This window comes from Aythya marila (assembly GCF_965140915.1).
Source record: "Aythya marila genome assembly, chromosome: 3".
Taxonomy (NCBI): domain Eukaryota; kingdom Metazoa; phylum Chordata; class Aves; order Anseriformes; family Anatidae; genus Aythya; species Aythya marila.
Genome location: NC_139044.1, coordinates 53,665,746 through 53,691,135, shown reverse-complemented (window position 1 = coordinate 53,691,135; position 25,390 = coordinate 53,665,746). Strand labels below are relative to the sequence as shown.

The 25,390-nt window shown below is 42.3% G+C and overlaps 1 protein-coding gene across 3 annotated transcripts in view; it reads left to right on the top strand.

Moving 5' to 3' along the window:
- The first annotated feature begins 549 nt into the window (after positions 1–549).
- The window catches only part of CNKSR3 (CNKSR family member 3), a 60,825-nt gene continuing 35,984 nt past the window's right edge, over positions 550–25,390 (top strand). For 2 of the 3 annotated variants that reach the window (XM_082756787.1, XM_082756788.1), the window contains exon 1: positions 550–691. In XM_082756787.1, coding sequence (XP_082612913.1) covers positions 640–691 — 52 coding nt within the window. In that variant the 5' untranslated portion in view covers positions 550–639. The remainder of the gene's footprint in view (positions 692–25,390) is intronic. The other variant, XM_082756789.1, reaches the window with a different exon arrangement.

Sequence of the window (25,390 nt, the reverse complement as noted above, 5' to 3'; positions counted from 1 at the left end):
TGTTGAGAGGAAGGCTACAGCCAAGGAGGGGAGCAGTTAGGTGATCGCAGGCTTCTCGATACTGGCACAGAAAACCACACAGTTTTCCTTCTGAAGCCGGGATCTTAGAAACTTCACTTTCTGTGTGTTGGTTTTATTTATTTATTATTTAAGTCAAACGTCCGATCCCTCCCGGAGCAGCCTCCCTGCCCCGCCGCGGCCATTTCCTCCCCGGGCCGAGCCGTGCCGGGCCGTGCCGCCTTGGGGGTTGCCATTTCGAGGACAGCTCAGCCCAAGAGCCCCCACGGGCACTTTCTCCTCGGCACTTTTCCACACACGGCGCCGGGCCGGGGGCAGCGGGCTCCCGCTGGGCCCTCGGGCCGAAGCCCGCCGGCCGTGAGGCCAGCTCCGGGCGGCCGAGGGGAGCCGGGCGGCAGCACCTGGGGGCGGAGCGGCGGCGGGGCGGGTCCGGCCGCGGCCCGCGGGAGGAGCCGGCCCGGGGGGACGGCCCGGCCGGCGCGGGGCGGGCGGGGAGCGGGGCCGCGGGGATGGGAGCCTGAGAGGGGGCGAGTCCGCGGCCGGAGGAGCGCGGCGGGCGGGCTGCGGGAGCAGTGGTGCCGGTGTCCCGCAGGGGCAGGTCCCGGCGGGGCCGAGCCCGCCATGGAGCCGGTGACCAGGTGGAGCCCGAAGCAAGTGGTGGACTGGACCAAGGGTAAGGGCGCCTGTGCTGCCCAGCACGGCTCGGCTCGGCTCGGCACGGCCCGCGGGAACTTTCTGCTGCCGGGCTCGGCTGCCCCGTGGACGAGCGGGGCCAGCCCCAGCCCCAGCCGCAGCGGCAGCCCCGTCCCGGGAGCGGGCGGCTTCCAGGCCGGTTCCCTCTCGGGGCCCGTGAGCCCCGGGCGCTTTTTCCTCCCTCTCCGGGGCGCGGGGAGGAGGTGAGCCCTGTCGGCGGGGCGGGCAGCGGGGCACCGGCGGAGCTCCCCCAGCGCTCGCTCCCGTCCCCCTGCGGCCGTGCCCGGCGGGGGCAGCCCCCCACTCCTGCCGGCCGGCCGCGCGGGTTGGCTTGCAGCTTTTCGGGCGAAACCCGCCCGCTGGCCGAAAACACCTTGGTTTGTAAGTTAAGCAAAGTTGAGTTAAGGAGGAGAGCTGGAGTTAAGCAAGGCGTTTGCAGAGCCCGTCCGCTGGTGCGGCGCTGGGAAGCTGTTCCCCGGGGAAAAGGAGGTGGGGGCTGCGAGCTGTGCCCGCAGGTACCCCACGTCCCTCTGGGGGGACACCTGCAGTGCTCGGTGGCTTTTTTTTTTTTTTTTTTTTTTTGGGAAGGCAGTTTTGGCTTCCACTCTGTCAAACCTGGTCGGACAGTGCCAGTGAATGGCACTTTCTGAATGGCAATTAGAGGTCTGCGCTCGCAGTTCCTGCTCTGCAGTGCGAAAATCAAAAGGGAAATAGCTCTGAATTAGGTGAGAGGCTTGTGACTTGTGGGACGGACTGCTGTTGTCTCGCAGGACTGTGCTTTAGGGCCATCACCCTTTGTTGTATAAAGCGTTTTCCCATGCTTTCCTTGATTTGAAGTTGATGCGAAATTACGAATGCTTTGAGAGTTGAAAGCTCCCCTGGATTAGCAGCGGCACTCACTTATAGCAGCCATTACTCCGATGTCTCAGGACCATAATGCTGATTAGACTGCATGCCTGTGGTCAGCACTTGGCAGGAGTTCGCTTCGAGACTGAGTCAAATTTGGAAAGCAGGCTAATGTTTTCGTACAGAGAGCAAGATGGATACTCCCAGCCCTCCTGAGTGTGAACATGTGTCCGGGCGTGCCGGTGCCAATGATGGACTGTCCGCACAGACTCTGGAAGGAGAGGAGCCCGCACGGACGTGCTCCGAAGTTATGCGTTAACATCTAAATAACTTCCCCAGAAAGACCTCTCTTTCTCCTCTTGGTATTGGTTTAAACAGGAGTGCATTGTTACAATGAAATAAGCCTTCTGCTTTGGCATGTGGAATATTTATATAATGCTGTTCCCTCATTGTGTTTTTTCTCTTGGGCACTGAAAGTTTGTTACCTTGCCAGATTAAAGAGTAAGCCTGCTAATCATTCTAAAAGGCTTTATTATACTTAAGCATGCTTGGCTTGCTTTCTTGCATAATTTATTTTACTTGCAGGTTTCTTGAACAGGTAACTCTTTAGTTGGACCCTCAATTAGTGTTATGCAGAATAATTTGAGGCCTGGCTGTAGTTGGAAGGTGGATCTTCTGACTAATGCTAACGCGTGTCCTTTGAAATGCAAAGAAATAAATTAAAGACTGCCAGTGACTTTTGTTTCTGCTGTTGTTTTTCAGTTTCCAGGTAAGCATTTGACCTCTTCAGTGCACGGCGTCTTTTTACGTCACTCCCTGCATGACAAGATTGTAATAAAGAAATGTGGAAAACTTTATTTTTTGGCTAGACTTTCATCTCTGCGCATTAAAATTGACACTTTAATAGCAGCCTTATTAATGCTATGTTTCATGGTTTATTTTTAAGCCAAAATGCTTGACTACTATGTAGTTCACAACCACTGCATTTTATGTTTGAGCAGAGACCAATAGTCTGTATTTTAACTTATGATTATTATCTTCAATTCTCGAGGCTAGTTTTATAAATACACTGATTAACAGAATGTTTGGAGAGGAGCTTAGGCCTTTTGTTTGACTATCACTGTCCATCTAGGAATGTAATACCATGAGCTTCACTCAACTGGTCAAGCTCTGGGAGCAAATGTTTGGCTGGTGGTGTCCTCTGCCTGTAGTTAGTGCTGTGGTGCCATGGAGATGTGTTCTAGGAGAATGACATAAATAACTATGGTGGGAGATGCCAACTTGCAGTGGGGAGATTGGTTTTGCAGATAATGATGCATGCATGTCATACAGCGATAAAAGCATCTTGGAAAAAAATTAAGGGAGTAGCGGAAATAAATGGTCTGATTTAGTCCATTTTTAATGTTCAATGGAAAACAGAAGTTTTCTCCAGGAACTGTTTTTCTATTTTGAATTGTTTACAATCAAGCATCTATTAATTGATACTTTTAGACTGAAAACAAAACAAACAAAAACAGCAACTACAAAAAAAAAAAAAAAAAAAAAAAAAGGACAACAAAACCCCACCTTTTCCCAACTAAAAGAAGCATAAAAACTTTCCCCTATTCCAGGAAGCAATTACCAAAAAGCCAAATCCAAAAGTAAGCTGTATAACTGCTTCTGGACAGTTAGCTTATTTGCTTTTTGTGAACCTGTCTTCCTTTAAAAAACAAACAGACAAAACTAACTTTTTTTTTTTTTAACAGGACAGCTCTTATCCTGAATAGTTTCTTTCTATGATTTTTGAGCTATTCATTTCTATGCAGATTCTGTAAATAGGCTTTATCTGTAATTTAAAATAGAACCTATTTGGAATTAATTACACAAAAGTGAATATTTTTAGATTTTTGTAGCCAGATTTTAAATGAAAAGAGCTTTGTTTGTCTCTGGCAACAATAGGTGATACAAGAAGCTGTCGCTTGTGTTCTCTTGTTAATTCAGACTAGAATGCTGCTGTTTTTTTGTGAAGAAGGGTGTATTTCTGGCAAAGCGACCGTACTGACAGTAGTAGAATTGTGAAGAGTGGGTCTAGTGAAATCGAAGCTGCTGCTGAAGAGTTGTACTTTTGCTCACTAGCAACTTTGTAGGTGAAGCATTCACCTACATATGCTTTTTATGCTTTTTAGCAAGGATATGAAGAGCTGCTGCATCGATATTCGGAAACTGGTAACTGTATGGGCACCTCTTCAATTTCTGTCCAGAAGAGGTGCTGGTGTAGTCACGGGCTTCTCTTACCGTGTGACAGGGACTTGAGAAGTACTTGGGGGTTATATTCAGCAGTGGAAAGGTACTCTTTTTTTTTTTTTTTTTTTTTTTGTGTGTGTCTAGGTTGCTGTGTTGAATTGACTTGCTTGCAGGTGGTTGTGTGGAGCTTGTTTAATGATTTGGCCTTCACTATTTTCTTGGAACTGACTGAACCGAGATGTTGATATTTTTGAGTTGATCCTTCTGGGAGAGATATTGCTCCTGCCTGGCATTGCAGCTGACCTGCAGCCTTGCTCCTGTGCGGGCCAAGATGCTCGTAGGCTCAGAGTCCTCACTTCTTTCTCACACTGCTCTTGTACTACTCCTTCCCCCAGAGCTTTTAAAAAAGGGAGTCCTGGAGTAATTCAGGTTATGTTGGGACATGCTAACAGCCACAGAGATTGCAGCACATCTGCTGTACTGCTGCTGGTATCGTTTGACTGTGGACTTGTAGTTTTCTGGGCTTGGCTATCCCAGGTGCAGAAATCATCAAGAACTCATTGACATAGGGCCATTTGTGTGGAAAAATCTCCAGCACAGAAGTGGCATACCTCTCTGGCAGAGTGACAATTTGAAGAAAACATAGTAATGTGGTCCTGCGGAGAAACTTCCTGTAGTCCCAGAAGCCCCTGGCTACTGAAAACCTTGCAGCTAGGGTCATTCCTCAAAAGATGTGAGACCAAAAAGTTGTGTAAGGGGAGGTTCTCCTCTGTGAAAAATGTCACCGTCTTACTAGACAACATCGTTGTATCTCCTCTTTGTTTTCAGTAGCCTGATTTCCCTCTTCCCTGCTGCCCCCAGGCCTAGCATACTTATGTGACTTGTGACTTCAAGCCAAATTTTACACGGTAAAGACAGTTTGACATGCTTGTGGTTATATGCCGTCGTTGTTGTGAGTCTCCATTACAATCTGGCCTTTGTTCCTGTAGCTGTGGGCTCAGCTAGCTCTGGATCGAGCTGGCACTTTGGTCTTTTTATTGCGCTGTAGGTTCAGTTATTCCATTACCCAATAGTTCATGGGTGTCGTTTATTCCTGTGGCTGTTATGTCACAAAATACTCTGATTTCCATTCCTGGTCAATCTTGAGGGAAAGTGCGTTTATTTATAGGTATGCCTGGAAGAAGGAAGAGAAATATGCTAATTTATTAATAGTTAGCAATTAATCGTGAGGACCTGGTGTTCTTTTTTTAGTGCTATCTCGCTTACCCAGGGAGATTTCAGCAAGGTCAGCTGTGTTAACTGTGTGTGCTGGGAGCTGCAAACTGGAGCTGGATTTCAGAAGCAATTATGAGTGACACATAGCACTGAAGTTTTTTGTTTTTTTTTTTTCCAGCTTTTTTTCTTTTTAAGTATTCTGAAGCAAACACTATTGTGTTCAAGTTATTTGGAAAAAAATCTAATGCTAATAAACTGCTACTTCTCTCTTAAGAGAGTTTTTTGCTTTCAATGAAAAGTAGAAGAAAGACTTGCCCATAACTGCAGAGGAGTTTCTCTGTTTGCTTGATTATTTAAAAATATATTCAAACAGCCTTATTAAACACATCAGGAAATGGTACTGAATGAACACGCTCTCTTTTCAGGTATTTGAACTGCAATTCTGACTGTAGCCGGCCCATAATGTTTTGCCAGCAGAAGGTGAAAATACTAAATAAATCTATTTAGTGTTTGTCTGTGGGATGAAACTTGAAGTGAAAAAGCTGCACAACCAGTTTGTACGAATGCTGGTTTAAAATTATTCATTCACTGTTGCTAAGATAAGTGTGTATGAAAAAATAAAACAGAGGAGTTGGCCTCTGTGTTCGTGTGTTTAGATCACGTTTTCATGTTTTTCTGCTGTGTTGCAGTTTCTTGAGCTGCTTGTGGGTTCTGTGCTGGTTTTTATTTTTTTTTATTTTTTTTTTATATATTTTTTTATGATCTTTCAGTGTTCACAGTCAGCTCTGTTTGCTTTGCCATTAAGAGGCTGTTCAAACTATTTTAACCAAACATCACAGGTCTAGAAGTAGAGTGCTGTCATCATAATGTCTGAAAAGCAACGTTTTAAATGCTAAATTCTCCATGGGCTTTGCTGGAAAGTTGATTGTAATCTTTATAAAGAAATTGTTATGCAACTCTGACAAAGAATTTAAGGTATAGGTGGGTGGGTAGTGGGTAAAAAGTATATTTAGGTGGTACCTAAACACTGGTACTAAACTAAACTGGTAAACTAAACACTTGTACTAATCAATTAGAGGTATAGTAGTGGTGGTAGTTATTAGGTGAAGTTTCTTCTAACTGTTTAGTGGTAGCAACTGGCCAATGAATTGGTTGCATTTTTTTCTCAAACGCCTTTCTTTCAGTGATCAGAAGTCTTTTGTTTCCATTGTTTGAGACTTCTGGAGCAAAATCCTCCTTTCTTCTGTCAGACTTTCGTAATTCTAGTTACTATGTGCTTGTTCCTTCTGCCTCTTTCTGCTTTGGACTCTTTGTTTTTAGCATGTAAGTCCTCTTGGCCAAGGATCATGCCTCTGTCTGTACACTGTCTAGCACACTGCACGAGCTAATGGAAGACAAAGTACAGGGCACTAGATAAAATGCATGTTGAAATTTGTCATGATGCTTTATTTTCTTAAGTAAAAGAGCCTGACAAAAAAGTTGTTATCCAACAGATGCTACTAGATGAATTGCAGTTGGAGTGATGCGTGCAGACGGCCTGTCAAGAAGTATTTAGAAACATGTGGGGTTTTCTTTGGGTGGTGTTTGTTCTTTCCTTTTGATTTCTTAAATCTAAGCTTCTGGATTGCCTGATCTAAGTCTTGCTCTATCAGTTAAGCTCCTTCCAGGCATGTCAAGCAGCTGATGACTTGCAACGGTTAAGAAGTGTTAAGAGATGTTGAGACTGTTCAGTTCTCTGCTGCATCATCTTAGAACAAGATTTGGCTTTGCAAGGAAGCTTCACACACAAGCTATGTCAGTGCATAAGTCCAAACATCAGTGCCTCTGTGAATTAACTGGTAAAAATTGATTTCCATTGTATCTTTTCTGTACTTGTGATATCATTAGTCTTAATTTGTACCTTACATTTTCCTGACGTCATCACATGCTCCGATCTCACCTCATTACAGGTTTGTTGTTTTGGGAGTGTCCCTGCTTTCAGTCCTCCAGATACTCCAAATATGTAAGTCCTGTTTAAAGGAGAAGGTAGTGGGATACTGATGTTGTCAGTAACTTACAGAGGGGAAAGGAAGGGTGGATAGGAATTAATGGAGCTGGGACCTCTGTAGCAACCTCTTACATAATTACAAGTAGTTCTTTAGGACTCAGTTTCTTGTGGTCACAGGATTGTTCACAGATTTTAATGTTACTTCACAGGGCTGCAATAAGAGTTAGGAAATTCAAATAAAATACTGTTTGTATCTCTGTCTGAAGTTAGGCAGGGTATATAGTCCTTTTGTCATTAGGGCTCTAATTTCTAGTGTGAGATGACTTCTGAGTCTAAGGTATCATTCATATCCCTGGGCCATGCTTGCTTTGCATAAGAAGATTGCCTGCAGATTTCCATATGCCTGCTTCCATCCTTTCAGAATACAACTAATAATATTTTACAGCTTGGAGGATCTGCAGGAGGTACATAGAATCTGCCTGATTGTGTTTTTTTTTTTTTTTTTTTTTTTTTAAATCCAGTTTTAAACATTCATTAGCTATTAAAATAGATATTTGTGATATTATGAAAAGTAGCTACTTTTCATCAAATGTTGCATGTGCTGGATAAAACCAAGCATCTGTATTTGATTTGGTGAGATCAAATCACTGACCTTTGCAACTTTGGTCTACAGACGTTCATTCAGTATCTGACCAACTTGTATTTTAATACTGCATTAGTGCTGAGGTCGTGTAGTTTCTTATACGTGTTTCTCCTGCCCTTTTACATAAAGACAATTCTCTTTCACTGCAATACCAAAATCTTTTTTTTTTTTTTTTTGGACTTTCTTATATTAGTAGTTAGGTGTAGGTAAGCCAAGTGTCTGGTGTGGTGTTGCAATCAAAGCTCTGTGGTGTAAATGTGATCTTATCTTGCTTCTTGATCAAAGGAGAGAACTCCATTTAGCACTTAATTGATGCTCATCAAGGGCTAAGGCTTCTGCTAAAGCAAGTGTTGATACACGCTTCTAGGCTAATATGATCCTGATGTCTCTGCCTTGTGTGTGCAAAATGAATGTTGCTTAGGTTGCCATCCTTTTATCATTAATGCTAATAATATCTTTCCTTATCTCACCGAGTCTTGTATTACTGGAATGCAGTTTGCCAGGTGAATGCATTATGAAAAGCTCTGTAATATGCCTATTTTGTCATTAAATAGGCGATATCTTGTCTGATACAGATGCTTTCCCAGCCTGAACAGAAGGGCAGGGCTCAAGGTATTGCTTCCTTTGTCTATGTTGTGAGGCAAGCTGGTTAAGGGCTTCAGCTGGGCTTTCTCACTTGTGTAGCTTGTGAAAGGCCCCCCCCCCCCCCCGCATAACCAAAAGGAACTATTGCTTTCTGTTGCGATGCTGCTCCTGTCGTCAGTTCCAGAGGTGATGCTCTGTCCTGAGCAGCAGTGTGTTTTCTCCTCCGAGCCCTGGTGTGGTGAAGAAGCTGTGTCCTTGCCGTGACAGCCAGAAGGCAACCCATGGTGACAGCTGGACATGCAAGCAGAAGAGTGAAGCTCTGCTGATCTCCATTGGAGTACCAGTACTGTGTCTTTGGTGTCTGAAAAACGTTGTTTTGAGATGGCTGCTGTCATGCTGCTCCAGGAGGCACGGCGCTGTACCTCAGCAGGGATTGCAGGTGTGCATGTTGGTGCAGGGCTGCAGGGAGACAGAGCAGCAGGGACTGAAGACTTTTTTTTTCCTGTCCTCCTGCGTAGGATGGAGGGCTGTGAGAGCCAGTTCAGGCACGCCTGAAGAATGCGGACTGAAAAACACGTGAAGGTCCAGGGATGGAGCTGTGCCCAGAGAGCCCTGTAGGGAAACAGTGGAAGCCTGGTGAAATGTACAGGTACCTGCTCTGACATGAGGGTGCCGCTCCTCCAGCCCCTTTCCCCCTCAGGAAATCTAGAGGAGATCTGTGTTCACAGCTTTGCTCACCCGTCCTCAGCAAGGTGCGGGGTACTTGAGGGCTCCACCAAGCAGAGTTTTGAGAGGATTATGGCAAAGCATAACTTGGTAATTGTTGGCATTCCTGATGCAAGCTATAATGGAAACTTTGGTTGAAAGAGGAGACAAAAGATAAATATGCTATAAATTCAGTGTCCTTGTACTTTTTTTTTTTTTTTTTTTTCTTACAGATTTTCTTATAAATATAGTGCATGTAGTATTTGGACTTCAGCTGTATTCACCAGAGGAAGTAACATTATATCTCTTGTCAAATACAATGCCTGTGTAAACATAAAAGTATCAACAGTTATTTATTTGTATTTTAAAACAATCCTTTTTCTTTCCTCTAACATACATGATGCTACTTGAGAGAACAGCACAGGATAAATAAATCCATATGTGAGGAAAACAAGAACTTGAAAATTAAACCTGTCAGTAATTTTTTTTATTTCTTACCAGTTTTGGTTGTATCTCATGGTAGCATGTGTGTTATGTACATAAAGTGATTTTTTTTTTTATTTTTTCTTTTTTAAAAAAGAACATAGTTTGCCTTCAGTTATGCTTAGGATTTAACAGGTATATTGGAGGAAGGTGTAGTACTGGCCTTTGAGGATGAGATTCATTCATCGTTCAGGAGGGTGGGTGTGGGTTGGTAGATGCAGCAGTGCCCATGCTGGAGCACTGTAATGGGCTGACACAAACCTGTGCTTCTGTAGGAGGCACTGGCTGGCAGGGGGGCTCTCACTAGCAGAGATCCTATTCCTGTGGTTGCACTTATGACAGTTTCATATTTCTTCAATGATTTGCTGCCTACTGCTTTATTAGGCTGATGCTGGCAGGCAGGATCCTGGCTAGCAGAGGTACTTTCATAAAGATTTTAACAGTATTAAGGGAAGATGGCTGGAACAGAGCTTTGGGAAACAAAGACTCTAGGTATGATAGGCGCACGCTCTGTGCCTTGTGCAATTTTTATCTTGATTTAACTGTAATATATCACTGTGGCCGTACCCTGGTACTTCAATCTTTACTATATTCTTTCTGTATCCCTCTCAGTAGGAAGCTGCTGTTATTTTAAAGGTAGGGAGTTAAAGATGTGAGGAGTTCAGGATGTGCCTCTGTTACACAGTGCAGTTTTAACTAACCAGAAGTAGGTTATCTATGTACAAGAAACAGCACGAGTGAGGTTGGCATGGCTATTTCCATCCCTGGATGCAGTTATGTTACTTATAAACTCCTTGACAGTCTGTTTGGGCTCCTTCAGGTGTCCACATATGGCACTGTGTGTGGAGCATGTGGTAAAGGAAAGTGATTTGCCTCTGGTCATATGGTGGGTGGCATTCAAATCGGGATTAAGACATGATTAATTTATATGTCTGTATTCTTGTTCTAGTCACCGGAGCCTACAAAATGGTTCAGCAGATCTTGCGTGTATTTTGGGGTGAGCTGAATGATGCTCTGGGCTCCACTGAGTACTGAGAAGGGCTCTGTGGGGTATCCTGGTAGTGTAAGCATGTCAGTCCCCAGCTGGGCCCATCCCGTGATGTCTGCAGCATGGCTCAGTGCTGTTGGTTCCTGGATGATCCCTGTGCCATAAGTCACCCAGAGCTGCTGTAGTGCAGGAAGTGACAACAGAAAATGAGGTGTGCCTATTTAGAAAGGGTGTGCAGGCATATAAAAGGAAAGCATGGCTTCATGTAGGGTTGTTGAAATACTACTAATCAATAGGCATCTGCTGTATAGAAAAGTTGTTGAGTGTAGTCAAATGCGATCTGTATGTGGAAGAGGTGTAATTATATCTTATGCTATTAGCATCTGTTGAAAAATTCGGTATGTTACAACACCAAGTTCTGAAAGTATGGCATGAGAGAGTAATAACAGATGCTTGTGTGATAATCACTAGCCTCTTCTGTTCTTTCTGCTTTGTCTAGCTCCCTCCTGCCCCATCTGCTGGGTGAACTACTTTGTAAAGCTATGCAGGAAGATGAGCAGAAGCATGTGATTCTTCATGGAATGGTGTCTTTCAACAATTGTGATTGAGTCAGGTGTAGCTGATACTTTTTAGATCCTTGTGGTATTGTTAGAAACACTTGGAGCAGTCATCTGGGGCTAGTTTGGGTTCTTCTTACAGCAGGAACCATCATATCTTATGGTGCTAGCCATGATGGGAAGCCAGCAGCAAAATGATGATTTCCATTGATGTTGCTGGAAGTAAACCTTTGGTGAAATACCTTGACTTTGGGTTTTGGTAAGCGTAATATTGTTTAATATTGTACCTTCTTAGACCACATTGCAATGCATAGATACCAAGCTGATGAGATTCTTGGACATACAAAGTTACTCTCTCTTGAAACAAGGTGGTTGACAATGGGATGCTGTGATGTGGCCATAGGGCCAGCAACAACGCTGAATATGTTCTTTTAGCATGGTAAAATCTGTACTGACATCTCAAGGCAGAATGACTGGAGAGGATTTCCAGTTCCCAGCAGAGGAGTCACCTGCCAGACGTGCCTGGAGACTCATTCAGCTGTCATTTGCAGAAGTAGTCATTTCCCAGCTTGGGAGCTTCTATGGATGTGTGCAGGTTTTGCTCAAATTAATATGGCTTGGTTGCTGCAGAATACCAAATGGACCGTGTGGTTTCTAACCCATGTGTAATTGAGCATAATGCGTGTAATTTTACTGGCCAGTATCATCCTTGATTTTCCAAGGATTAAGTGTGGGTTGAAATGATAGCTGGAAACTCAACAGTTATTTATCTCTTGTGTCTTTACTGAAACATATTTTGCCATTTAATGTTCTTCACTGTCTTTGGGTATTCTAAAAAATATGGTAACTTCTGAGAATGGTTTTCTATCAAGGTTTAAACAATTTGCGTTCTGCTTATAACACCCTTCTAGGAGTTTTGTTAGCTATACACAAGAGGGCCCTCCCTAGAAATGCTTCCATTGCCTAGGAATTATGCACTGCTTGGAAGCAGCACCAAGGAAGTTGTGTCCTGGAAGAAGATCTTGCCAAAAAAACCACACACACACATAAACAAAAAACACCACAAACATGACCCATAAGAAACAATATCCAATTTATCTAAAGTGCTATGAGAAAGAAGCAAGTAGCCATCAATTAAATTGGCTGACTTTCTTAAATATTTGATGGTGCTTTGTTGTAAGTATCTTAAAGTATCTTTAAGACTTGTTTGAAGCTTTGGCAGATGGTCAGAAATATCTTGTTACCATCCTATTAGGAGTAGGTGGAGTACTTGGAGTATTTGCTCTCACTCTTCTCTCTTAATAATACAAAAAATGCTGGGTGAAGATGTCGGTGTGGCTGAGGCAGACACAGGGCTCTCTCCTGCCCTCCTCTGCTCCACTTCATACTTCACTTCTGGGAAGGAGGTAGGGCTCCTGGTCAGGCCAGTGGTATTTTGGACATGTGTATGATTCAGAGCCCTTGGTTAGCTTTGCTGCTGCTGATCTTAGATCTCTCTGGCTCTATTGTTGTTACGTTTTACAGTTGGCTTCCTTACATTTAGGGCGTTGCACTTGCAGTCCGGTGAGGTCTCAGCTATTTTAGGAAGCAGCGTTATCACTGCGTGCCTGACCAGGGCTGTAAAACAGCACGGAATAATGAAAATTCATCAGACAGCAAATTGTTTGAAGTGATTCCTTTAAATCTTTAACACAATTATTAAAAAAAAAAAAAAAAGGGGGGGGGGGAGTGGAGAGGTTTGGTGATCGACTGCTCAATTGATAAATCTTGCTGTTTGACACAGTCTGTTTAAAGGAAGCTGAGATGCTTCAGCGATGTGCTTTAAAGTGCCTATTGTGTTGGGTGCTTCAAGGCAGGTCTCTCCTGTCACAGGGACAATGTTATCAGTGTGTTTCACTCCTGCAAAGTCTTTGTTGTCTAGCTAATTGGATCTGCCTTTCCCCCTCTCTGCTGCCTCTTCTATTGCTTTGAATTTGCGCTAGCTGATTTCGCTCTTGGAGCTCTTCATGGTTGAATAGCTTCTTGTTCTGCATGTCTTCCCTCATACATTGCTGAGAAACCACCTGCTACTTTCATTGAAGACCTTTAAGCTTTCTCTGATCCTTTTTGCGTTCCTGTGAAGCTCTCCATGAAGTCTTCAGCTGTGATGGCATCAACCTTTGCAGGCCAAGTGTGGTGGCATAGCAGAATGACTTTGGCATTGTTATTTTGGTGCTTTTCAAGGTGTTTCAAGCTCCCTTTGGATTTTTGCTCTTTAATCTCAAGACTCCTTGTGTGTCCTGGCTCATACAAGCAGTAACTTCTAAAGAGAAGTATTCTGGGGACTATTAACATAAAGTAATGTAGGCATGCAAACAAAGGCAGTATATCCTAGGACAATCCAGTAGGGCCTCCTGTGGATTTGTCCGTGATGAAGAACTATGCACTGTCAGCATTTCTGCTAATGCCATGCAGTTTGACATATTCTTGTGATTAGCCAGTGCTGATGTCTGGTGATTCCCAGGTGCCTGTACTTACGCCTCGTCGGTGACTGTTAGGGTAAGGTGGTAGTCAGAAGTGTTTCGTAACTGTGTAGGAGATGGCTGTATGAAAGGCCGGCTATCTGGCAGCTGCATCAGCTGTTGCCTTACAATAAACTGCTCCTTGGGTCGCTCATGGGTGTAGCAGTAATCACAGCGTTCGTGAGGGTGCATGCAGGCAGGAGAGACAAACGTGAGTAATGGACTTTGTTGCAATCAGCCAAAGCAGTTCCACATGGTGGTGTGAGCAGCAGCCAAACCAAATTAAAGGGATCACCCTGTTTCTTCTTGGGAGCCAAGGGGCGGTCAGTTTTGCAATGTTCGCTCTTGTTTCCACTGTGGGAACAGACATCAGAGTGTTAATTAACAAGGGTTCAAGAAAAGGAGCTCTTGTGACTAATGAACTACTCCTTCAACCACAAAAACCTTGAAACTTTAAAACAGCAAGCTCTTAATTGCGTGCTGGAGATGAAGGCCCTAGGGCAGGGGGTTGTTGCGTTGTATTAACCACACAAAATTATCTGACACAGGTTTCATGTGCTGGAGATACAGTACACTCCACGCTCCTTGTTTGTTACTGCTTTTAGAAAATGAAGTGACTTTGGGCTTGACCTGTTAGAGTACAGGATTTATTTTTAGAGTCAACAGAGGCCTTTTTGTGCTAGCTAAGGAGTATAAAAATTACTCATACTGAAAAGGTGTTGACCCAGTTTCCATATGGAAAAGACCTAAACCATGGAAGTACCAGTTGACAAGCCATGGAGGCAGCCACCTTACTGTGCTTCAGAGAGGACAGTGTTTTTTGTGTTGCCTGTGGTCATTGTGTAATTACTCTGATTAATATTGTGTGTGATTGAATTCTGTGCTCACACTTGTTTCCGTTTTATTCCTTTTAAAAAGTATTTTTCTATGCTGTGATGACGAAATTGTTATCAATATTAAACCAGATGTTCAGAGGCTCCCAGGTGGGAGATATGTAGGGTGATGGAAGTCCAGGTCGAGATAGAGAAGACAGAAATCATGATTTGGTTGTTTTTTTTAAGTTGGGCTGTTGCTTTGCTAGGCAGTTTTGCTCTACAGTTGTCTTCAAAGACTTCCCTTCTTGGTGGTTTCAGCATGGGGATGGAGAGTGTGATGTGGTGGGGGTCTGCGCTCTCCCTTTTGTCCCAGGGTTTGTCAGCCTTAGCTGATCCTCCCTCTGGGAAGGGGATGTGCACTGCTGCTCTCAGCACAGTTGTGCAAGTAAATACATGTTTTTGGCTTCTGTGTCTCTCATTCCAGCATCTTTCACCGGGATTAGTCTGTAGGCATGTGCACGTGAGAGGCAAAACAGTCTATGAAGCTTTGTGTCTGCAGACGAAGAGGTTGATGACAGCTTTATATCTATTAGAGTCAAAAACATTGGGGTTAAAAGGAATGTGTTTCTTACTTTGCGTGAGCTGGGTGGGATACCTCAAGAGATTAATTTGGGGTTATAAAGGCTTCCATGTTACCCTGATTATATGCCCACAGTGCTCTTCTGTGGATTGCTTGCTTGTGAGATATTGATACTTCTGTCAATTTAAAATAAACACCAAGATAGAAAAGTAATGTAAAAAGTTTGTGTGCTTACTGTGGCTGGAGCAGTGTGACTATTTAAGGGCAAGTTAGATGGGCTCTGGGTAAATTTCTCAAATGGAAATTTTGAGTAGTCATTTCCCAGTTAGAAGTGCACTGCTTGGATCTTCCCCTATTCATGCTTGCATGATTTTTTTTTTCAGTCTTTGCTCCTCCCCTAATCATGCTTTTACCATAATCTAATTCTCCTCCCATAGGTATACTTGTTGCCAACCTTTCCACCCCCCCTCCCCCCTTTCATCTTATCTCCTGTGGCTCTGTTTCCCTCTATTCCAGTTGTTTTTTTTTTTTTTTTTTTTTTTTTTTTTTCCCCTTAGGTACTGTTTTGTCATGTTGGCCTTAACTTGGGTAGGAGCAGTCTCACTATCTCCTGTTTTATAACAGCTTTCAGAGGATTCTCGACTTTTTCTTCAGTAGAGAAGTTGCTTATAGAAGTGAGAAAGAGCAGGGAATGTTTTGAGGGACCTCATTAGTCCTTGGATTGTGAGTCTTTTTTTTTTTTGTCCTCTAGAGGCTACCATTTTCTGGTAGCCTCTGTGGTGGCTGCTTGGAAACAAGTTGGCACTTCACAGCTTTCTGCTTATGGGTCTCCATTACTTGTGCTGAAGGCACTACTGGAGTCGACAATTTATGCAAGTTTTGACAGAGAGTACATGGAGGCTGCCGTCACCTTCCCAGTAGTGGTCTTGGTTGGGGAACATGAAGCTATGTTTGCATAAGGATAAAATATCTGTGAGAGGCCCTTGTTGTTGTTGTCTTGCTTTTCCTACAACTTCTTGACATTTTTCATGTCTTCATTTTTGAAAATAAACTCTGCTTTCCCTTTCCCCATTCCTCGCCTTTCTGTGCTGTTCCCCACCCTCTGTAAGACCTAATGATTAACTTGGGTGTAAACAAGGTCACTGTGGTGCCTGTAAGCGAAGAACAGGATGAACGGTGATCAAACAGGCTTCCATAAATCCGTTTTAAATAAAAGTCCAACACAGCATAGTTAACAGGGGTATTCTCACAGATTAAACCAAATCCATCCGGTTGTGTGTTTTTCCCTTACAAAGTAGCACACCGAAGTATTACAGTTGAACTTATGTTTCCAAATATGTCTTTGGACACAGTGAGCCATTTCTCGTGATTGGGAAGTTTGAAAATTTGATCACTAGCTGGAGATCACTACACAGCACAAACCATGTGGCAGATCAACTTATTTTTTGTGAAAATAAACTCTAGTTTGAAGAAGGTTTTTTGATCTCTAAGTAGTTTGGCAATACGACTCTGTAATACTTGAGTTAAAGTATGCATTCAGGAGAGGCTGCCCAGGCAGCTTTAAGTTGTTTGAAGCAAATAAATCCCTGTTTTTCAGTGAAGTTCATGATATTTCTGCATTGACTAATACCATGTTATGAGTGGGCAAATCTCTTCTAAGTGGGTCCCTTCCAACTTTGGATATTTTATGATTCCATGATTCCACGCCATTCAATCTCATACAGTCTTTATTTATAACCATTAGAAGTCACTTTTACAAAAAGGATGCAACTTGTATATGTGGGAAACAAGGAGATCAAAATAATTATTAATTTTGTTAGCAGTTTTTAGTCTGTTTGAATGCTCTTGTAAGTCCATTCTCTGATTTCAGCTTTCATCCGGAAAGCTATGTTGAAGACAAAATGTTTTTGTTAGAATAATGTGGCTCGGCTTCTTCCAAATCTTGTGTTTCTAGGATTAGCGAAGTTTAGAGTATTTTACAATCGACATGAAATGCAGCTTGTTCTTTCTTTCTACCCCATTTCTCTCATCAAGTGTAATCTTGGTCACAGACCTAAAATAGTACTCAATTTCACACGAAACCTTGCATTTACTCCTGATTATTTCTACTCTCTGTACCAATTTGCAAAAAAAAAAATGACTGAAGCTTGTAGTAACTGGAGGCCTCTGAGCACCTAATTGTTGTTAATTTGTTGGAAAACATACAAATGTAACTTAAAAAAGTAGAGGAACAGTAAGTAGAAGAAAAATAATGAATGACAACAGTTACAACAGTAACTGTAGAAATCAAAACTGAGAAGGGGAGCATATTCGATTAAAACAGAAAAAAAGTACAAAAACGCACCCATTGTTTTTATGCCAGTATTTACATCCCTTTGTTTCTGGCCTGGTTTTGACTTGTTTCAGAGACTTCTGGATTTAGTTTGTTATTAGATATTGTGTTAAGAACAAGTACGTTTTTCCCTCCCCTGCTATTGCCACTTCTCTCACATGTATCAATATCCCCAGGAAGGGATGTTACACTGAAGAGTTCTGTCTGTAAAACTTCATTAAGAGCCGTCTCATGTTATTAGTCTCCAAGTAATCATCCATATCCTTGTGATTTATGTACCTGCTAGGGGTAACTAAAGCAGCGTCTCATTCTGGAAGCTATAAGATGCCCTGATTTACCAACAGCATACAAGGAATATCTGTTTTATTTATTTTTTATTTTTTAAAAATACAACCATGAAGAAGAGCAACTGGATTTGACATGAAGCAGGAACAAAGACCTAACACAGTGATGCAGAAGTTAGTAGGTGACCTTTTTGTCACTGCTCTTAATACAGCAGCAGAACTATAGGTTATTTTTAGTGCTTAATGTGATGTTAGAGGTTCAGGATCAGGTCCTCTCTGTAGAAGATTACACACGCACACATGGACCTAAAAGGACAAAATTGTGTCAGACTTCAAGAATTCAAACCATTTATGGGATTTTCATGCCTTTGTGCATCTCTTTTGCAAATGAAGAACTCAAAGCCTTAAGGGGAGATTGTACACAGCACGCTATGGTAGCAGTCAGGCTGTTTAGTGGTTAGTTTATCACTTTCATAAATGTTAACTGTTTATTTAAAGTCCAGTTTAGAGGTTCCCCTGGGATGGTGTATAGCTGTAGACAGGGCTGATCTGAAGTTTGCTGTAACTGGAATTAGAAGAAGTTGCTCTTGGGGTGAGGGAGAAATGCAGTCCTTACAAGATGCATCAGCCACTGGGTTAATAGACATCTTCTGCATGGGTGGCTTGTCAGCTTTTAGGAAGTATCTGCCTATTCTTGCCTCTTATAAGTGATGACTTTATGTAACAGTTGGTCCTTTCAGTTTTGGACTTGTGCTCAACTGAGACTGAATGGGTAGGAGATTTTTTGGGGGGGAAAATTGATTATTCTTTTATAGGAAAGCAAGCCCCATTTTATAAAGGTAACATACAAAGAAAAAGATATTTTGATACTTCAAAAGTAACGTCTTTTTTCTTTTTTTTTAATAGTGTCATCGTGGCATTAATAATGGATAGTGGCATAGAAAAAACTCAGTATGAGAAATCAGTGATGCCATGTAGACAAAGAGAATTGTTAAATGCATGTTAGTAATGAGCTGAAGAAGCACTTCTTTGTAGTGTCAGCAGGCAGAAAGTGATGCATGTTGAAACCCAGGTAGTTATATTTTACAGAGTTAACTCTTTTTCCCTGTGAAGCAGGAACTTTTTTCCTCCTTCATACAGTTTTGAATTTTTGACACACACAAGTTTTGTCTTGGGATGGTGCTGGTATAATGTTAAACCATTAACAACTGTAATGTGCACTCAATTGAGATCCCAGGAATTTATCTGGGGAATGACTTTTAAATTGTACAGGAGTGCTCCCATGTCTTGTGCTGTTGTGGAGATTATTTTTAAAATTAGCTGTGCATTACGTTAAAGCATGCTAAGAACAAAGTAAGGCAAGCTAGAAAAGTACAGCGGTAGGGAAGTGCCTCTTGGTAAGTTTAACGTCATGTGTGCTTCTTGGAAAACTGGAGCAAGGAGATGTTGTGAAAGACAGGGAGCAATCTGCTGAAGGACATACCCCTCGACAAGGAGTGAAATGTTGCTTCACTTAAAGTGATATTATACAAAATCACAGATGGTAACATCTGTGTCCCAAAAGACCGGTCTGACCAGCAAACTGAGACGCTGATGTGATGCAGCACAGCCAGCTTTGATACATGTAGGCAGTAAGCGTATTTAGCGTGACTTGTGTTCTGTATCTGAGGACAGGGTGAGAGTGGTGTCATGCAGGAAGGACTTCTTGATCTGTCAAGCACCAAGAATGCAGACACCCTGTCTGTCTGTGTCCTGTCTCCTTCCCCTCTCTTTCCCCTGCCATAGTACTTAAAGGATTGTCAACTGTAGCTTCTAGGGCTGTGCATTGCAGTACTAGCCATGCTCCCCTAAATCCTGCACCACACTATACTCATCACAGTCTCCATGTCTTATGGCATGTATTGCTACTTGTCCAACCTCCCTCCAGCTGTTGAAGTGCTTTCTTCTATTCAACAAGTCCATGGTGCCAGACACAGTCCTGCAGCACGTCACTGGTTCCTCTTGTATGGCACCTATATATTTTCTAAAACCTGTGCCTTGCACTGTATCATTCACTGCCAGGCTGTGCACTTGTGTCTTGGGGTTGGTGGCTTTTGTTCCACAATACAGAGCTTTTCCAGCCTGCTGTTTGCAGCATTTCTCTGCTGCACTGGCATGCCTCCCAGAAGATGCTCAAACACAGCCAGACCACCTGATGGGGCCACTCGTCACCTCTAGTTTGACTCTATGAGAAACAAGAAGATCAAGGACGTTGGAGAGAGGAGTGGGATGGGCAATGGGGAGGCTGAGACTAGAAAGGCAGTCTTCAGCTATGCAACACGACTTACAGGCTGTTCTAATTCTGTGATTTCCACGGCTTCCAGAGCCTTTTGCCTCTGGGGTCTTAAATGATTCCATATTCCTGCTGTGGGTGAAGCTACAATACAAATTTCACTAAAACAATAAAACAGAATTAAATTGTTTCCATTAAAAAAGAAATCTGGTTCCTGTAATCTTGCGGAAGGCTTTACAGCTAGCACTGGGACTGTGTTTTAGGTTCAATGCAATTATACTTCTGTAAGTGAAATGGTAAAGTATTTAAAGGCTTGTTTCGAGTACAAGTTCTCCAGTATAAAGTGTCTTAGAATAGTGGGATAAAACCAAAACAAAATCTGTGTGTGTGGGGAAAAATCAACATGGTTGTGTGAGTTGGAAAATTCTGAGAAATTTATTTCTTTGTGGTTGCATTGATTTAGTGGAAAACATCTGTATCTGTCAGTAGCAGAAGTAAGATTTCTTTCAAGCTTCCTTTCAGAGCTGTAATGGGTGTGAGGAAATGCACCTCTCTGTATGTGGGGTCCACAGCAGGGTCTGGCGGTGAGCAGCGTGGGGGGTCTGATGTGGCACAATTCCGGGCTTTGACATATGAGCTTTGCTTGGTTCGATGAAATCAATTTAGTCAGGTCAGGTTGTCCTCTCTTGTGTGGCCCTCTGACCAAGAGAGTGAGTCAGGGAGTTGGATGCCGAAATGGTGATGAGTCTCTTGCCTCAGTTATCGTTGCCACCTAGCTGCAGAAGAGCCAAGTGCTGGGGAATGCCATGAGTGGGTCATTTTTGAGGTAGTCATCCCAAATATTCTGTGTTTGTGAGGAGCATGTGGTGAAGTAGACTGATTACCTACAAGGCCTAGTGCTGTATGGAAGGATGAACAACGATCTCATCTGTAGGTTCTTAACTGCAGTTGTCAGTGGTCACATACCACTCTGCTTTCATTCCTGACCAAACCATCCTGTTCCTAGGCAAAACTGTTACTTGGATCAATGGAATGAACAATTTTTCAGTGGAAGCGAGCAACAGACCTACACTGACTACAGAAGTTGTAAATTCATATTGGAATATAATTTAAAACGTGTTGGCCAGCATGTTTTGAAGTGTACTTAATATGAAGAAACAGCAAACCAACACAGGGTCTTACTGGGGTGAGAAAAAGGCATCCTGGAATCATCAGTGAGTTTCTTCCACTTCTTGCTTGTGCTTCAATTGCTTGCTTTTGTTTCCTACTGGAGGAAAACTTATTTTTTTGAGCCCGTGTGTACTGGGAAACAACAACTGAGCATCCAAGATAAATTTTTCAAGTCTTGGGTGGAACAGAATCCCCACACTTTAACTTCAGTGAATATTTCACTGCCACAGCTGTGATAGAGTAGGTGAGGACGATGTTTTACCTCACCAATAGCTCATAAGATGCATTCATTTATCCTGATGCGTATGGAACAGTTCTAACTCGCAGCTTGAGTGGAATTAATGAAACTATTCTAAACTGGTGTAAATAAAGTAAGTAACTCTCAATGATGCCATGTTTAAACGACACTTTTAGATTAGTCATGGACATCAGTTGTAAGCAACAAAATAGGATAAAAAAGAATTTTCAAGGGTGTGGGAAGGATCTGACACTGTTTTTAGATCTCTTAAATCCTGCTGCATGTATCACTCAGCACAGCCATTTAGAGTCAGCTTTTTTGCCTCCACTAATGCATGCACGTGACTTTAAAGCCTCATTGAGTGACTGTTCTTTACCACACTAAAAGCTTCATATTTGCAGACACTGTCAATCATGTATTTACAAGGAAAATGGTTTTATTAGGTTGTAACAAACACGAAGGCACGTTCACTGGACATGATTGCCGTCAGAGGAGTTCAACTGAAATTATATGAGAATATTTGTTTTTAGTAACAATTATGTATGAATTTTTCTGCAATTGCAGTAGTCTACTACAGTATCCCGAGCCATCTTATCTAAGCTCTGTAGGTTTGAAATCATTTTTCTGTGAGGATAAGTTGATTGCTAGATATAATACTAAAACCTTAATGGGAAGAAGCAACAAAATTTGGTTGTACTTGTTGGGACTGCTTCTATTTCAGTGGAGAGCCATTCTAAACACATTTAATTGCAGCTATTTTAAATGCAACCAACAAACAAATACGCACATGTTTGCATGTATTCCTATATTGGGCAAATCTTGTTTCAGTCTGGAGCTTATAGTAGTTCTTAGTTGCTACTTGAGCAATAAACGTTGATTAAGTAAAAGCTCTAGAAGTGTCTTGTTACAGCTACAGTGTACTGCTATTTTATTTGATTTGTGTTGTCTTACTCATGCTGTAATGTATTATACCCAAGGAACAAATGTGAGTTGCATCTTGCCACAAGTAGGATATTGTTTTTACTGTGAAGTCAGGAAGAATGTTGTCAGCAGTGTCCCTGAAGACATCTTGTGGTGTTGGCTAGGAAACTATTTGGGTTTGTCTGTCCAGGACAGGTATGGTCTCCATTTTAATGTGTTTTGCATGCATTTGCTGAATGTTGGCTTTCACAGCATATTTTGTTGAAACTTAGAGTGCCAGGTCTATCTGCAGAGAACATATGGATATGCTCTGCTTTCATCTGATTTATGTGGTTTGCCAAACAAAATCTGTTATAGCACAGAAAGATTGCTTTTGCCAAATGTAGCTGGTCAGAAAGTGATGTAGTTGATTCTTAAAAAAGAAAACCAAAGCATGAGATGTATTGTGTGAAGCTACTTCATCACACGAAACTTTGCAGACATGAAGCCTTGATACAGGCAGAAAATATATACTGAAATGAGCAGGAAAAAATGGTGTATGTACATAATATTTTTTCTTCTTTGTTCATTCTTCATCCAACACTTTCCGGTCAACAGTCCTCTTCTGGTGGTAGTTGGGATTAATGAAGAGTTAGAGCTGAGATGCTGCCAGCTGTTTGAGGTCTGAATGTGAGCCCTTGGTTGTGGTTCCCATTCTTCCTTCCTGGAAATGCGTTTCCTCAAGATAGAGTCGTGGAATGGTTTTGGTTGGAAGGGACCTTAAAGACCATCTAACTCTAGTACCCTGGCCATGGGCAGAGACACCTCCCACCAGACCAGGCTGCCCAAAGCCCCATCCAGCTTGGCCTTGAGCACCTCCAGGGATGGGGCACCCACAGCTTCTCGGGGCAGCCCGTGCCAGGGACTTGCCACCCTCTGAGTGAAGAATTAACTCCTTATATCTAATGTAAACCTATGCTCTTTTGTCTCCCTGACAAAGAGTCCCTCCCCAGCTTTCCTGCAGGCCCCCATTAGGCACTGGAAGGTTGCTGTAAGGTCTGAGTAGAGCCTTCTCTTCTCCAGGCTGAACAACCCCAGCTCCCTCAGCTTGCCTTCAGACTGATGCTCAGATGAGCATGTGCTGTTGCAGTGCTACCTAGGGCTGAGTCCTTAACGAGAGGTTCTCCCATCTCTTCCTTCTTTCAGTTGAGTCAAAATTTCAGAGGTGAAGTCAGTTGCGTTATCTCAAAGAAGTCATAGAGATTAGCTAGCGTGATCCAGTAAAGCCTGTCCAGGCTGGGCCCTAGTACGTACAACAGGGACCCACAGCTGCATGCAGACGTCCATTCGAGCTCTGCTGGTGGAAAACATGACTGTGTATTCTGACCCATCTGGATTCAAATGGGTGGGAATACAGTGCAAACGATTTTTTTTCTTGGTATTGTCTACTTCATGTCTAGAGGGAATAGCCTGCCAAATTGAAAAAGCCTGTAATTTTTCTCTGTCTGTGGTTGTGGCATAGTGATTTATTTTTCAGTGTATTAAAGTATGACATGATTGGCTTATGTCTTCACGCTTTTATCTCTTTTATAAAAGAGATTTTTTTCTGGTTAAACCTGTATTTCATCATGCTGTGCCTGGATGTCTGGATTTTATTTTTTTTCTAAAAAACATGGCGTGCCAGCACAATTCACTGTTCAATTTCTGTAGTGTTCCATTTTAATTTTGTCTTTAATTTGAATCCTTAAAACTATGTCGTAATAAGAAGACCCAAAGGAAAATAGTAGAAATAACTCTCTCCCCTCACCTCAGTTTTTTCATGAGTTCACTGAAGAAAAGCCTTTAAAAAGACAAAAAAAAAAAAAAGTCAGTTTTGAGTTTTAGCTGAGATACCTTTGCAAGTAAAGACTGCTTTCAGAGTGCTCTTTTACTACAGAATTGCTTTTACCTCAGTTTATTGTTTGGTACCATCCACTCAGGTGAAATAGATTTTTGTAGTCCTGGTGCAAATTCACTCATTTTCAACAATTTCTAAACTCACTGTTAATGTCTCAAGCTGGATTACAACCCCCAAGATTCTTTGTGGTCCTTGTCCTAGTATTACTTGGGTTTCTTTTCTTAAAACAAACAAACAAACAAAAAAGTGTAAAAGCTTTGCATATACCTTTGGGTTAAGTTGATATCACAATTCAGTATTACGCATTTAGACCTTACATTTCCCCCTTTTTTTTTTTTTTTGATTCTTCTGCTTCTCTGTTTTTGAGAGTTTTTGCACTTTGGGGAAAATCTTATGCCACTGTTACTGTAAATACTAACGTGAGTAGTGGCTTCGAATAGTGAAGACAACAATTTTCTTAAGCCTTTGGGTAGAAGTAATTAAAAGCAAGCTGCCATTTACATTTGGTGCTGCACGTATCATAGCTGTGGAAGTCCTGTTCTGTCTAGCTCAGTATCCCATCTTGTGCCTTTGCCAGAAAGGGATGTATTTAGGAGGATCGTAGGAAAGATGTAGTGTGTGTTCCCCTCAGTAGTCTTCCTGCAGCCTTCAACTGTCTCTGTTTGTCTTTCAGAGTCAGACATAATTTCTGTGGCATTTTTTGTCATGTACCTGTTCACCTTCCCCTGAACCCATGTAGATTTTGATCATTCACTGCATGCTGCTGTATGAAGAATCACTCTTCATGGCTTGTTTGGGCCTGTTACATGCTGGCTTCATTTGCTCTCCCTAGCTCGTGTACTGGAAGAGACAATGTACAGTCAGGTCTCCTTTTGTATTACTCTGCCACTTGTGTTTTTCTATAGCCTTTTATCATATTTATCGTATCCGTCTCTTCCCTACTACTTTTTCTTCTCTAAAGACTGTTCTTGCCTATGTCTGCTTAATTTCCTGAAAATGTTTTGTGAAGGAATTCTAAGTAGGTTACACTTCTTTCTTCCTTTTTTTTTTTTTTTTTTTTTGCTTTGTAAACTTGCTAGAGTACTTTGAAGGGTTCAGCAGGTGTGTGGACAAAAGCAATTTTCATTCTTCTATATGTATATACACAGTGCAGTGTCTAAGCATATCGTTGTGCTTCAGTGTACAGTCTGGAGCATGACAATGGGGACTGCTGGGATGGTCTCAGTTGTTGACTTTGTAGAGAGAACTGAAAATAATATTGATAGGCCTTCTACTATGTTTTCTGATATTATAATCTTTACTGGAGTAACTGAAGGTTAAAAACAGTTTCTACAGTACTGATCAGGATGGTTTACAACCCAAATTTAACTATGAATTCTTCTTTTACAAGGTGGAGCTTTCAGTTTTGGATTCAAGAGACACCCAGGGATTTATGGATGGATTGGAATCTAATGAATG